Source organism: Berghia stephanieae, chromosome 1 (assembly GCF_034508935.2).
Source record: "Berghia stephanieae isolate SIO BIC M18660-M18661 chromosome 1, UCSD_Bste_1.3, whole genome shotgun sequence".
NCBI classification, from domain to species: Eukaryota; Metazoa; Mollusca; class Gastropoda; order Nudibranchia; family Aeolidiidae; genus Berghia; species Berghia stephanieae.
The window spans coordinates 76,905,352-76,921,752 of NC_088360.1; the positions used below are offsets into that span (position 1 = coordinate 76,905,352).

The following is a 16,401-nucleotide window of genomic DNA, read 5'->3' on the forward strand; positions in this document are numbered from 1 at the left end:
GATAAATATATAATATCATATAATATATATAACGTAACATAACATAACATATGGTATAGGGCGAAAAAGGATAAAATCCCTTGAATGCCCTTAATATTAAATTGATTGAAAGATTACAATAATGATACACGTGGTAAGGATAGTATAACAACTTAAATGTACTCATATATTTGTGATGTACAAACATATATCTTTCCTTGACATGCAAAGCACACACATACACACACACACCCACACACACAACATACACTCATACATCCATACATATAGAAAATAACCATAATAAGGTAACAATGCATGATATTTACATATAAGATTGAAAGGCATATATATATATAGCAATTTGAATGAAACAAAAACCATATGGCATTCCTGTATTCATTTCGACAAGCAAAAGAAGCTTTGGTGCAAGTCGACATCTTATTCAGAGTGGATTAACTTCACTCTTTTGTTCTCAACATTTTTAAGAGTCAAAGAGATTAGCCGTGATGAGAGACAATAAGCTCTTACCAAACTCGTTTGTCACAATGCACAGTAGTCAATCCCAAAACAAAGGATAACGCTCAGTCTCTCTTTACAACTGTCATTGTCTACCTGTTGTAATCTATGCCCAGCCCCCTCGCCTCCTATTTAATGGCCACAGATGACATCACAAACCCATACTACAAAGCCCGCCCTCTTTTGTCTCAATTAGAATGGTGACACACTAATGTAGCATTGAATCCCGCTCATTTTCGATTTTTCAACCTGTCATTGATTTCTTCCATGATGAAATTTAATGATATTTTGTTTGATTGATTTATTGAATTTACCACTTTTTTAGGACGAAAGTTTGTTGCAATTAACCAGTGACTTTTATATAGCATTAATTCCATTTCTTGGGAAATGTTGCGATTAACCGAAAGTTGCGATTAACCTAGTTGCGATTATCCGGAGTGGACTATATATATTATATATATATATATATATATATATATATTATATATATATATATATATATATATATATATATAAATGGCATATTCTCAAAATGATATTATGTCAGGGTGGCTTTTTAAAAAATTAATATTAAATTATTGTGAACATATGAGACTACATATATATTATGTTGAGTACAATTTCTTAAAATGTCAAAAACTAAAATTTCACCTTTCTGATAATTCTTACTTTAAAATCCCTTTTTAGCAGAAGGTTAACACCTAACATATATTACCGTTTTGAGGTGATGGGACACAATCATAGGTCTCATTCTACCATCTAGTCAATTAAGCATCTAAAATGTATTAAAAGGCAAGGCAAAATGTGTGGATTGCGTGATCATCATCGATTTTATTTTACTCATTAAGCAGATTAGGATTACCCAGTGCTTTTTTCAACGAGTCAGGCGAAAATGAAATAAAAACAGTTACTTTTTTCATATGGCATAAGATGTTATATCGATTTCTTTCTGGCAAAGTTTTCAAATAGAAGTTTTATTGCAGCCTAAAGGAATAGATGGATAAATGAATTTTTTTAAAGCACAGATTAAAAACAGTAACATTATCTGTAAGACTACCTTCATGAAGCTAATGAAGCAAGTACCAAACAAATCAATAATGAATAAAAAGGACAGATTCAATATGAAGCATGAATGTCTATCGCTTCTTAGTAATATGGAGCATTTTGCCAGAGTACCTGTCTGCCCGAATTCCCGTTTTTCCTAATAATAATAATAATAATAATAATAATAATAATAATAATAATAATAATAATAATAATAATAATCGTCATCATCATCATTATCATCATCATCATCATCATCATCGTCATCATCATCATCATCATCATAACAATAATAATAATGATAATAATAATAATAATAATAATAATAATAATGATAACAATAACAATAGAAGAAGAAGAAGAAGAAGAAGAAGAAGAACAATAAAATAAAAGAAGAAGAACAATAAAAATAATAATAATAAAGAAGAAGAAGAAGAAGAAGAAGAAGAAGAAGAAGAAGAAGAAGAAGAAGAAGAAGGAAGAAGAAGAAGTTTACTTATATAGCGCTCATCCTCCACATACGTGCTCAGTGGCGCTTTGCAATATTGCATGTCATGCAAATATTCATTCACCGAAACAATTCAACAATACAACTTAACTATTTTAAAAAGACAGATACAGAAGCACACACACATACACATACATTAACACTTGTACACAAACATATACACACATGCTCACACCAGTATTCTTCACTTACATTAATAACTTATTCTAACTATGATTGATTAATTACAATGAATGCCTTCATAAAAATGATACTGCTAACATTTAATATGCACGCCTCAATCTAACAACAGAAACCAGCAATAGCTATTGGTGGAACTACCATGAATAAATGAGTAAGAACAAGGATAGACGACCATATTGCATAGAAGAGGCAGTAAGAGTTAAACTCCACTTTAGGGAGAGGTAGCCCTGCCAATCTTCCATTGTATGTGTGGCTGGCTGAGAAAAACCGGAAAGTTGAGCAAATTTCATAAATTGAGTTATGGTGATCATTTACCGCTTTAAATTTTCTTTCTATGTCTGATAGAATCCAAGTTATTTAATCAGAATTTTGCGACAGACATGTTTTACAAAATCAAAAAAATCAACACACTTACTTTTATTTTCAAGCCTTATTACAATAATTAATCGATTCTTAAATAGTTTAAGAAGCATTATTCACAAAAATAAATTTTTTTTTAGAAATTCACTTTATCTTCAATTTTGGCTCATCTCTCGAATCGAAGCTTGTGGCAACCTCTGGGTTTTCTCAGCCAGCCTCATATATATATATATATATCTGTTAGTTCTCCAAGCACTTCAAACTTGTTTCTTACTGATAGTTCAAATTTTTCTTGTATCTTCTGTTCCTCCCGGAGAATGTCTAGTTGGTATTTAGGTTTAGCCTTTGCTCTTTTGCAGATTTTCAATTTAACTCGTATGGGGCATAGCACAGGTATATGATCGCTGTTACAGTCAGCCCCAGCATAGATTTGGCATACAAAACCGAGTTTCGGAAACGTTTGCTGATGAGTATGTAATCTATTTGGTTTCTCACTCCATCTCCAGGACTTTTCCATGTCCACTTCCTTCTATTGTGGTTTGTTGACCAAGTATTTGTGATTGTCAGATCATGTTGACGGCACCATTGAATAAGACGATCACCTCTGTCATTTTTGTCTCCCAGACCATGTGGGCCCACAATATCTTCTATTCTTTCTCGGCCCACCTTGGCATTAAAATCGCCCATGATGAGTTTTATGTCTGAAGACTTAAACTGATGCATTGCTTTATCTATTTGTTGATAGAAATTTTCCACTTCTTCATCATCGTGACTGGTGGTTGGGGCGTATATTTGTAAAATATCAAAAATCAAAAGGTTTTGCTTGTAGTTTGATTGCCATTACTCTGTCTGATATGGGCCAGAATCCTTTGACTGCTCGCGCCGTTTTATTATCTAGTATAATTCCAACTCCCTTTGGTGTTCTCCTCCTCCTGAGTATATAATTTTACAGTCATCATAATTAAGTTCTCCTGCTCCTTTCCATCTAACTTCTGATAATCCTAAAACATTGATATTCAATCTCTTCATTTCCATAACTACATTTGCTAATTTTCCTTTCTGGTACAGACTTCTTACATTCCATGTTGCTGTTCGTAATGTTTGGTGGTGCACAGTTTGAAGTGCTTGGAGAACTAACAGATATAGAAGAGAAATATGAGCAGTTTAAAGACAGTGTTGCTGCATCATTAGAAGAAAATGTTCCAACCACACTTAAGTTGCAGAAGAAGAAATGGATTACTCCAGAGATATTAGAACTAATGAATGAGAGAAGAAAGGCCAAAAATCAGGAAGAAAAATACAAGACTCTGAACAGGCAGATAAAAAGAAAATGCTACGAAGCTAAAGAAGACTGGATAAATGAACAATGTCACTATATAATGTCCTGCAAAGAAAAAAATGGCAAATTCTTCCATCAGAAAATCAAAGAAGTGACAAACAAAACTAAATCAGGTGCTAAAAGTGGATGCATCAAAGACAAGCGTGGAAACACCATCATGGACAAAGACTGCATTCTAAACAGATGGTCAGAATATATTGAAGAACTTTTCTTTGATAATCGAGGAGAAATGCCTATGATAAAAGAACTGGAAGGGCCTTCTATAATGAAAGATGAAGTTAGGAACGTCATGAAAAGCATGAAAAATGGAAAAGCTGCAGGACCTGATGCCATAACAATTGAAGCCTTGACTGGCCTGGGTGAATGGGGGATTGAATTCATCACAAACCTTCTAAATCAAGTGTATGACACAGGAAAAATGCCAACTGATATGAAACGATCCATTTTTATAGCACTACCAAAAAAGCCAGGGGCAGTTGATTGTGAACAACACAGAACTATTAGCCTAATGAGCCACCTCACAAAAATTCTTTTGAAGATAATTTTACTAAGAATAAGAAATAAAATACGACCTGAAATTGGGGAGATGCAATTTGGTTTTGTTGAGGACAAGGGTACCAGAAATGGAATATTCACATTATCAATGCTGATGGAAAGATGTATTGAAGTAAATAAAGATCTGTATATGTGTTTCATCGACTATTCAAAAGCCTTTGATAAAGTACAACACGAAAAACTATTCAAAATTCTATCATCCTTGGACATTGATGGTAAAGATTTAAGAATATTACGGAATTTGTACTGGGAACAAGAAGCAGCAATGCGTGTTGACAACGAACTAAGCAGTTTTACACCTATTAGAAGAGGAGTTAGGCAGGGGTGTGTTTTGTCTCCAGATTTATTCAACCTCTATAGTGAAATGATATTAAGAGATATCGAACATAAGAAGGGGGTGTGTATTGGAGGAAAGAATGTAACAAATCTGAGGTATGCAGATGATACGGTTCTACTGGCAGAATCTGAACATGAACTACAAGAATTACTGGATGTTGTAGTCAGGAGTAGTGAAAATATGGGACTGGAACTGAATATATCTAAAACAGAATGTATGACGGTATCTAAAAATAATAACCCACCAGCCTGTGTAATAACAAGCAGAGGACAAACAATACAACAAGTTGAATGTTTCAAATATTTAGGCTTCAATGTAACATCCAATGGAAAATCAGATTGTGAAATAAAGAAAAGAATAGGTATGGCGAAGAATGCATTCAACCAGCTGCATACAATTATGAAAAACAGGAATATTAGCATGAAAACAAAAATCAAAGTCCTGGATTGCTATGTACTGTCTGTGCTGCTATATGGTTGTGAGAGCTGGACCATAAACAAGACCATGGTTAAAAGACTGGAGGCAGTGGAAATGTGGTTTTACAGAAGAATGATGAGGGTGTCATGGATGGAAAGGAAAAGAAATGAAGAAATTTTAGAAATGGCAAACAGAAAAAGATCACTGATAACAAAAATCATCAAACGCCAAATGGAATTTTTAGGACACATTATCCGCCACCCTGGTTTGGAAATACTCGCCTTGACTGGAAAGATGAATGGAAAAAGAATAAGAGGAAGACAAAGAATAACGTATTTGAAAGGGATAAGAACTTGGACAGATGAAGCTGAGAAAGGTGGCGCTGCTTTAATAGAATTGGCAAGAGATAGATCAGCTTGGCGGAAGATGACCTCCGACGTCTGCTTCAGATATGGAACTACATGAGATGAGATATATATATATATATATAGTATGAAAGTGAAAAATTGAGCAGTAGGCACTAGTTCAGAATAAAAATAAGTACTATACACTTTAAATAGCATTAGCAATAGCCTTCATCCAGACAGCCACGGCCACAGCTCCTGGATCCGGTTTGGATAATAATTCTTTGTTGACATAACTGGCACGTCCTGCCTGGGCGTCCATCTTGGCAGTCTCTTTCGACATTCGATCAGCAACCTTTAAAAATGAATGATAGATTCTCTCACTTATAAAAGAATTATTTTTTGAAAATTATGTAACAAATAATATCAAAGAATAATAAGAAAAGGGAGGAGTGTGCTTGATGAACATAATACAAATATAAAAAATAAATTTGTGAAGCAACGCCTGTAAAATGCCAACATGCACTTGCTCCACGTGCTTTTGAGTATTTTAATAATTGTGCTTGCTCTAGTACAAACATTGAAAATAGGTAAAATGTATTCAAATCATAAATCATTTCATTTTGTTTCTATACTTTAAAAAAAATATGAATCATCTGCCTCACCTCTGCTGCAACTTTGATGGCCTCTCTAGTGCCCTTTGATTGAAATTCCTTGTTGAAACACAGCCATGCAGCATTAAGTGGGTCAATCTGATTTGAAACAAAAACAAAAATATGAAACTTCAAAGATCCTTCTTCCTCCCCCACTTTCCTAAACAAGTAAAGATGTGATCATCAAACTTTATCGAAGCTGTTTCAAACTACTATAAAGCCAAAGACTTTGTCATGATCTTCCTAATAGGGCAAATTAGTTGAGTGGTTAATGCATTGGACTGCGATCAGGAAAGTCCTGGGTTTGAGCCCAGCTTCAGGCACTCTCCTTTTTATTATTTTTTTTTATACTTGGGCGAGATTATTAACCCTCAATTTGCTCACTTTGGACAACATGGGTAATTCCTGTTGACATCAGACATTTGTTTGATGGATTATCTATATTCCTTCCTTTGAATGCCTAGTCACCAGTATCTTATGAAACTGCACAGAAGGGTGTCAGTTTTTAACCTGAATAAAACGACGTGTATGGCAGATGTAAAAGTGAAAACAAATACTTGAGATTCAAATGGGTGGTGGATAACAACATATCATCTGTCCCTACATTTCTCCCAAATAATATGGTCTATTGTTCACAGAATTCCGTGTGACAAGGATGCTTCTATAAAGTCTTATAATCCTTGTTAAGACCCTCTAACTGGAAGCACCAACTGCTCTATCCGTTGATTGAGGACCAAAACTCCAATCTTTAACAAAAAGACACAAGAATGTAAATCATTGCATTTGAAATCGATAAAACATTGTCCGGGGTCATATCAATATCAATGTTATTGAGGTCATTTATTTACAAGTATGATCAGTCATTTTTCAATCGTTTTACCATGTGGACTTTGTGTGAAATGTCTGTGCTGAGTAGAAAAAAAAAGAACAAAATGTAAACACACACAGTATTATCAAAAAGCAAAAGTTTTTTCCTTTGAGCTGTTGTCACTAATTAGTGATCACATGACACATAAACCATATTACAAGTCTTCCCTAGGTTACCGGATTTTTTTAAAAAAACAACAAAACTAAATTTTAACATGAGTTCTACAAAGTGGGACATTCCTCAGGAAGTGATCTAAAATATTTAAGTATGTCTAAAATTAAATTGTACGTTTTTGAGAATATTAAGGTAGATCACATTGCACAATAATATTTTTATGATGATACCAACTCATTTTATTTATTTGTTGTTGCCATACATGTTTGCCACATTTGGACATGGCCTTACCATAGTTCGTTGTCCAGGCCGGGCACCTCCGTACTTCATCACAGCCTCCAGACCAGCCTTCCATGCAGCTGACAAGGATTCAGGAGTTACAACTTTCAATTCATTTGCCATTCCAGTGAAGAAAAGACTGTACAGCTATGATTGATTTCGGAAAATAAAAAAAATATTATTTACAAAAATATATGCCTTACTATCTTGATATATTTGTAGTGAGGTATTGTGTCATCCGTTTTCCTTTTTAAATTAAGGTTAAAAAAATGTATTTGTGCAATTGGCTAAATTCTCTGATGATTGACAGCAATCATTATTCAAATTATTTCTTTATCCGTGAACTTCTTAACTTGCTAAATTGTTACATTAAAATAAGCATATTTCAGTGACCAAATAATATCATAAACATACTTTTTCTTTACAAAGAATATTTCACAATAAATATTAAACATTAAATCAAGATAAATATTACATTTTCGTGGGTTAACATAAACAGCAATAAATCAGACAAGCTGATTAAAATATTCGGTCTTTGATCTAGGAAAGTGTATCAAACCGACGGTGCCAGAATATGTTTTTTTTAGACATGAACCAACATTTTTAATTCTGACATTTTTCTGTTCAAAGTAGTGTGTCATGAAGAACAGAGAGCATAATATAGACTAAACATCTTTATCAAAGGCATTAAGTTTTGTGATACTAAGCCATGAACACATTTGAACATTGTTCAGCTATATTGAACTCTACCCTCTCAGCAGTGTTTTTGGCACCTGAAATTGGGGTAAATATTGTCGAAGAAACTAAGGTGTAGTTTGTCAGCAATAGATAGTTTGATACCCCAAACACAGGTGTGGATTGTCAGTTATCAGCAAAGAATTTGGCACTCAAAACATGGTAGCATTTTATTGTTGTTGTTTTGTTATTATTGTCGTTGTTTTCTTAGATCTAGTGGAAAGTACTTAGTGTCCTATCCAAAGGTAGCGATTGCTATTGTCCGTTTCACGCTATAGAAACCGGGATAAATGGCACCATGGGCCTAACGGCTCTGAAGGATGTAAATTACCCTAATGGACAGCATTAAATGAATCTGTAGATTAGTAAAAAAAAAAAATTTTTTAATGTTTAAAAACCCAACTCACTGCACCAGACGATCCTCCCATACTGTTCTCCACTTCCTGTGCGATGCAAAGAGCTAGAGCATGTGGGCAGTCTAATGGCAGACTTGAGTTTGAGGCAGAGCCAAGTGCAGCTTTAATTGCTGTATGAATTTTTAAAAAAATCAATATTGTTCTCAAGAAAGTGTTACAATTCCCCCCTACATTCATTACATGAAGAAATATTCTCATCTAAGTCAAATGACTTTGTTTCGTGTACAATTATATTTTGGATTAAAATGTAACTTGAAACTTGTGCAATATACATGACAAATGAAATATATAATACAGCATAAACAATACGAAAAGAAAAATGAATGAACAGGTTTTAGAAAGTTTGTAGGTATCTTCTTCAAGTAGATCCATAAAAGGGGCATTACTCTGCGTGAAAGCCTCTACCTTTTCTGTGGCACCTGACATTGTGTTGTGCCAATTAAAAAAATTGAAAATTGCATAACTTCTTATATTTAAGAGTAACAGCTGAGATCAGATTTTCTTATCCCTTTTCTTGCTGTATGGGGTCTATATAAATAACGGGACAATCAAAGATAAAAACTGAGACTTGAAACAACTCCTGCAGCCATTGTTTGTTTGATATGGGAAATAATATACCTCATTAAAAGAAGCAACTCGAAGAATTCTTGGAATACATTACCCTCTGAAATCATGAAACAAATATCTACATTCCATTTTAATTTTTTATTCCGTATTTGCCCTTGGAAGGAGCAATTTGAGATTAAAAATATCTCAAACACGACACGCTTCCCATGCAATCTGTATATTTGCTTAGCTAATCTATCACCCTCTTTGGGGAATTGGTGAACAAGGGAGGCCTGAAATACACACAGCTGACCTATAGAATTAAATTACAAGCATTATGTGTCAGTTTCACACCTTACAAATTGGACCAATGAGACTTCCATGGAAAGGGCATCACGAAAAAAAAAAACAAATCAAAAAAATTCGCTCACCAGTTGCCCCTCTTGAAATGGTGGATCCACAGTCTCCATCCCCTGATTGCTTGTCAAGATCATTGAGATGACCTTCCATCGCCATAAGGTTGTCACAGACTGTTTTGATGGCAGTGTACACCATTTGAGACTGACCTAGTGAGGTAGATAAAACGTTTCAAGGATGCAAATATTACCCAATGCTTAAATAATGAACGTTACTTCGTATCAAATACAATTTTTTAATGTGGGTTTAACATATATGTTTTGTTGGTTTTTAAGGGTTTTATACGGCCCTTTCGACAAATTTAGGTAATTTCAGCGACAGTAAAAAGGAAGAAAATGAGACAGTAGAAAAGGTTATGGATTTACAATTGGAAGCACAGAAGAAAAAAGTAAGACAATGGAGAAGGGTTCAAATGGAGAACAGATGTAAATTCCAAGAGCACAAGATCAGTGCACTTAGTTTGAGATCACGAAAAAGTCTTGTCCAGACATAAGCAAAGGTCCCCACTATGAGGAATACACTCAAATGTTTTTCTTCTTTTTCTTAATCCTCTTTGGACCTTGAGGCACATTGGGCATCCACCAGACATCCCCATTTTTTGCAATTGGCTGCTTTCGTGGTGGTTGTATTACAGAACAGGCCTGCTTCCTTTAATTTTTTTTTCCATGGTTCTTTGCCAGGTTTCTTCCTCGCTTTCTCTTCCCATCTGCTGTCCAGTATTGTGCTGTCTTGGGAATGACCCTTTTTCCATTCTGGCCACATAACCCAGCCCACGCCATCTTTTTATTTGGCTTTCAATGCTAGCGCAGTGAGCTTTCTTTAATAGATCCACTGTTGATATTTTTGTAGACCAAAATAGTAAAAAATTCTCTTTAGACAATTGTTTTGAAAGGTTTCTAGTTTCTGTCATTTTACAACTTTCACTTCCATAAAGCAGTACACTTAAAACATTGCTTTTGTATATTTTCAGCTTTGTCTTTCTTGTAATTTGCTTTGATTTCCAAAAGTTTTTCAGCAAAAGCCTGGTTTGCCTGTTGGATTCTGTGCTTGATGTCGTGTTCTGCATTTCTGGCATTTGTTAATTTGGATTCAAGGCAGAAGAACTCTGTTACCTAGTCAATTATATGTTCATCTATCCTAATTTCAATTTCATGTTTTGGATTCACCCTCATGTACACGGTCTTATTGAAATTTATTTTCAGTCCAATTTTTGAGGAGTTTTTGTAGACTCAAATGTTTACAAAGATTATATATTTAAAACAAAAAAATGTAACAGTACATAACAGAGAGATGATTTAAAAGGAAAAATATCATCCCCCAAAACTAAAACTATACATTTGACTGCTTTCCTCGCAGTCAAGGACTCCGGCCAGGGCTAGGACAAAAGTGAGTAATCACATTCCAAGACAAAGATAGAAAGCAACTTGGAAAAAGCTATATGGAATAGAAGACAGAGCATGGCCTCCTACCCATCATGGGGGTTTAACATATTGTTTTAAAAGCAGTAATACGAGAACAATGAACTACCTTTAGCAGTTATAATACATAATTCATATCATTTGCTAGCGACTGATGGGGTCTCAAAGAAATTAATTTGATGCATTTTGATGGAAATTACTTTAGAAGAGGAATTCTGTTTTGACATTAAAATTAAAAGCCAATGTGTTATTTTTAATTTTATTTTTTTAAATCACAAAGAGCCAGACCTTCTGACAACTTTTCAGCATCTGAGTCAGCCATCACACTGTCACCTGTAATTACTTTCATTTTATTTGGAGTCACTCTTGTCTTATGACCTGGTGGAAGGTAAGGTGGTCTCCAACCCGGTGCATCTGTTGGGAAATCTAAAATAAGAGATAAGAAATATCAAATATGATGTCTACTCCATTTCCTTTTATTAACTAATATTAATTTATTAGACAGGAAAACATTAATTCAATAAAATCATCATTAAACACATCAATAAATCAATTAAAAATACAGCGCAGGGCGGATATACAGTGATGATGCCCTAAATGATTGCTAATTTGGTCAAACTGAATAATTTTTCTTTTTAAAAAACCCTCTAAATGCCCCTTTTCAAAATGGATTAACCTAAATGCCTGCTCTGAAAAAAAAGTTTTAAAACAAAAGAGAAGAAAAATAAAAAAAACAAAGGAAAAAAAAAGTAATTTACTGTACGGTCAAAAGATTCATCCCCTGTTTGTGAGAATCTTATTTAATATCTAATAACAACATCCCAAATTAGTATCAATTCATTTCATATTTGCTCCACCCTCAACCTCTCCAGCAGCCTCATCCTATGTCCTTCAAACTGATTTCTCTCCATGGAGTTGCCAAGCCAAGCAGCTTCTTACAATTGTCCCCTTCCAATTGGCTGCTGGAAAACGCAGTTGGTCATCAGCAAAGTACAGTCGAGAACAGGTATATCTACATCGTCAGGACTGCTGTAAAATGTCGATATAAGCGTGATGATGATTTATCAGTCATTCCAAAAAAATGAAAGGGAATCAAATGAGAAAACTAGGGAAGTCAATCTTGATGGTTTGGTGGCCCTTAAAAGGGCCAATTTTGAAATTTATGACAATCCACTTCATATGACTTTATTAGTCTAGTATTTTGGTCCGTCTCTGAAGGCCAAGAATAATTTTATGGATCCTTCCCTCTGCACCGGCAAGGACATCAAATAAGGAAGCGCCCTCATGAAGTTGCTGTGAAAAACAGTTGTGGATCTTGATAGCTACTATAGTGGCATGACCGGAAACTGATCCCAATGGTACCCTATCCTCATATGACTCCACATCGGCAATGGCGTCTTCTAAAAATTAACTATTGTCGAGTGGTCTCGAGACTGAGTACCAGAAATAGTGGCACTGACCATGCCCATAATATCCAGACCGAGGTCTGTATCATTTACCGACACTCAGTCTCGGTTCCAGACTAGGATTGGCCAGTCAGCTTGCAGAGACAGATAGACAGTGTGCAATGTGGGAAGCTTTTCTCATTAGCCTATTTGTTGAAAGCCAAGAATATTGATATCAGGAAATCTCATTACTGGTATGATTACCGAGATATGATGGCACAGCCCGGGACTAGGCTTGATCGCTGACATCATGATTCTGATCAATGACAATTCACAGGATGTTATTGGACAATAATCTTGGTTTTTCTTTGACTGTTATTTTACATCACAGCGGGATATCTCTGCATTTTCGTTGACTGCTGTGTTTTACTTCACTGCAGGATATCTTAACCTTTTAAAATTGTTTTTTAAAAACAAATTATTGCTGGTTTCAATGGTTTGAATGCTGATATAACCGTCTTGCGGTAAAATTGTTGTCGATAAGGTGATAAATCTTTACTAATGTTATATTGCAAAAAAAAATGGGACTTTGATGTCATGTCGATATAAGCACGACGTCAATATAACATTATCGATATATCTGCTCTGCACTGTATGTCAAGTAGGCTCCTCCAACTCATGATTTTTTAGGCCTGGTATCCCAATCAACAGGGATTTTGATGTTACACTACCATCCAACGCCTTTAGTTGCATGGCTTTTTGGTGTCACTCAACATCTAACTTCTTTTCTCATGCCCCTTAGACTGGATCACAGAACAAGAAGAAATCTGTGGACTGGACCAAGAGTTGTTGTAGAGAAATCATAAGAGCTTGAACTGAACAGGAATTAAAAACTATCCCATGTTAAAATGTGTAAATGATTGTATGTTCACAAACTCAACTCACATATAAACACACTGACATCCGTTTTCTGTGTGTGTGAGTGTGTTTATGTGAAGTAAAGTTGTCCACAAAATGTAAATAAACCAAAGAGTTTGGATGAAGAGTAAAATATAAAAAGAGGAGAGCAGTCTTTGGCCATGGCACTCAACCAAATACAATTCTGATCAAACCATCCTTCCATAAAACTTGGAGATGTATGAAGATGCAGAGAAATATAGACCACACATAAATAGACTGTCGGTCGAATTGTCAGAATGCTCTGTGATAATGGTTGAAAAAAGGAACAGCATTCCTCAAGAAATTATTGAATATTGCATTCATTCCATATGAAACAAAACAAAACAACTTGTTATAGTGACAAAGGCAGGACAAAGGCTCTAGTGAATTCAGTGAGATTTTTTAGACGAGCAGGAATTCTTTTCAATTGAAAAATTTTAAATGGTATTATTGGCCAATATAAAATTATCACGTATTTCTATATTCTCATATAAATGAACTCATCCTCCGCGAAAAAAGTTTCTCAGTTTCTCATTTTTTGTAAACAGTCATATGTGTTGAAAATGAAAAGTGATGAGCTTATTTTTTTACCAGGTACATATTGGCCCTACTTACCCCCATTGGAAGAATGAATCACACACTATAATGTCCTATATTAAATTGTCAACTAGTTTCAGGTTATTATTTCTCTGTCGTATTTGCATTTATCGTCAATTATAAAAAAAACTGAGAGAGTTGCTACATAATAGAACACTTACGGAACAATGGAAATGGAAAATGTTAATTGTCAATCATGACAGATTACGAAATTTAAGTGAAAAGGAAAACTCACCTAGATAGGTCAGAATATCATCTGTCACATGAAGGACTGATATTGATACCCCAGCCATTTCCAATGATGTCAGGAATGAACCACAGTAAGCTCTTTCAACTATCACACCTTTTTGCTCTGAAATCATGAGACAAAAGGAAAATAATGGGTTGAATAAGGCAGTGAGTGACTTAAATTAGGTCAGAGGATTCGAGTTAGTGATTAGACACCTTGGTGATATACCCTTAGGAATTTCATTTTACACAAGGTTTCCTCTGCAAAACCCAGTTGTGATTGGGTCTTTATCCATTTGATAGCAAGAAATTGTTACTGTTTGTTTAATGTGACATAAACCAGGATAAAATCAGGCTCCATGTGCTGATTTACTTTATTTCCCTTTTTTAGACAAAAATAGTGGCCGGCAGGGTCTCCTAATTTTCAACCTTCAGCAGGACAGGGAATAATTCAAATGTTTTTAAAATGCTCATTCTCTCGTTATACATCAAAACTTTAAAAAATAATTTCTAATTATCAGTATTTTTGTCAATACAGTAAGTTACATTTTTAATAAATTGGAGATAATTCAACATTGGAACAAATACACGTATATACTGGAATCATAAAGTTTACTATTTTTAATCCATTTTCTTACCCAAATAAAAAATAGCCTCTCTGGCAACAACATTTAATTCTAAGATGGAAGTACCACCCATATTGTTGATTAGCACAGCCACTTTGTCACCTGAGAGAATGAGAAGAAAAAGGAATCAAATCATAAAATATATAAAATGTACAGGATATTTCTAGAGACAAATATTGAAAAAAAATCACTATACTGACACATACTAAAAACATGACAAAACATCTTTTTCTCCTTTTTTGCTTTCAAATAAACTGACAGACTCAGACAGAGCATTGGTGTCAATGTACTTATTAAAAATAACAATGCAAAATTTTTTGTATTTATTTAATTTCACTTTGTGTCTGTGTAGAGCATCATTACAGGTGCTCAAAAGCTTGATAGTAGCAGGTAGGTTGTTCCATAAGCGGAAAGTATTTGGGGTAAAATTAAGAAAAATGACTGTCGACATTAAATGAAAATCAAATATTTGACACCACCACTGCTTAGTCTGTACCTAACTTGATTTCATTTGGTATTGACCTGCTGGTATCTCTATGAGGCCATTTAATCCTTTGTATATAAATGTTATTTTAGCCCTAACCCACACATCAAGATGAGATAACCATCTTAATTGTATGCATCTGTTTTAATGAACAAATAGTCATTTGTGACATGCCTCCTTGCATTCTTTTGTACTTTTTCAACTGTTTTTTTTTTTCCTTCTAAATTTAGTTCGGAGCCTTTGACCTTGCTTCAACCATGTTTCAGTTCTTAAGATCTGAAAAAAATCTGTCCCTTTTTACCATTTACTGTAGCTTAATTCAGCCATTTTAATTTTCAATATTTGAAAGTTTACGACTAAAGATTTTACAGTCTGAAAATCAGGTGGTTTCTCTGAGCTCCTATCGTTTGGTTTTAAATCAGAATTTGCTTATAGTTCTATATGGCTTGAGTTAGATTTTTTTATTAAAAAAAAAAAATTCAGTCTTTCTGAATTCTTGGTGTTTGGAAGAAGGTGAAGTTATATTCCTTTTATTTTTTGGCATTTGATGTTTAAAGATTAGGACTGTTGTCTAGAGCCCGAAGGGTCTCAAATCTAGATGCAAGGATAAGTATACTCTTCTGATTTGCTAAGCATTTTATAGCGCAGTGTTGTTTATATTGACAGAACTCATATGCCTCTAATTTAAAGGGGGAGGGGGGGTTTCAGTTATACTTTTATTGTTATAATAACTTTCGTTTTCTAATTACTATTATTATTATTATCACTATTCTTAACATTATTATCATCATCATCATCATCATCATCATCATCATCATCATCATCATCATCATTATCATTATTTATGATTAAATTTTATTTGTTAAGCAGTCCTCATTCTGTTTTCAACAAATTCGAAAGTTAAAAGAAAGAAGAAATACTAAATAAATAGATAATTAAATAAATTAATAAAAAAAATAATGTTGATTCTCCCCATTTTATGAATTCACTTTTACAAAATTAACAGAAAGGGTCACAAACCTGACTTTAAAGGTAGATAGGTAGATGTTTTTGGGTTAGTCATATGCTCCATCATTGTCTTAACCGCACCATGCGCAGAATCAATCTGGTG

The 16,401-nt window shown here is 34.2% G+C and overlaps 1 protein-coding gene across 2 annotated transcripts in view; it reads right to left on the minus strand.

Annotated features, from left to right (window-relative positions):
* Window positions 1-4,358: 4,358 nt before the first annotated feature.
* LOC144957597 (triokinase/FMN cyclase-like) overlaps window positions 4,359-16,401 on the minus strand; it is a 20,194-nt gene continuing 8,151 nt past the window's right edge. Inside the window, exons 8-16 of one of the 2 annotated variants that reach the window (XM_078888942.1) lie at window positions 16,311-16,395; window positions 14,819-14,908; window positions 14,188-14,304; window positions 11,320-11,457; window positions 9,628-9,762; window positions 8,642-8,760; window positions 7,512-7,646; window positions 6,251-6,337; window positions 4,359-5,940 (exon numbers count right to left, since the gene is read on the minus strand). In XM_078888942.1, the coding sequence (XP_078745068.1) occupies window positions 5,794-5,940; window positions 6,251-6,337; window positions 7,512-7,646; window positions 8,642-8,760; window positions 9,628-9,762; window positions 11,320-11,457; window positions 14,188-14,304; window positions 14,819-14,908; window positions 16,311-16,395 (1,053 nt within the window). In that variant the 3' untranslated portion in view covers window positions 4,359-5,793. The remainder of the gene's footprint in view (window positions 5,941-6,250; window positions 6,338-7,511; window positions 7,647-8,641; window positions 8,761-9,627; window positions 9,763-11,319; window positions 11,458-14,187; window positions 14,305-14,818; window positions 14,909-16,310; window positions 16,396-16,401) is intronic. The other variant, XM_078888947.1, reaches the window with a different exon arrangement.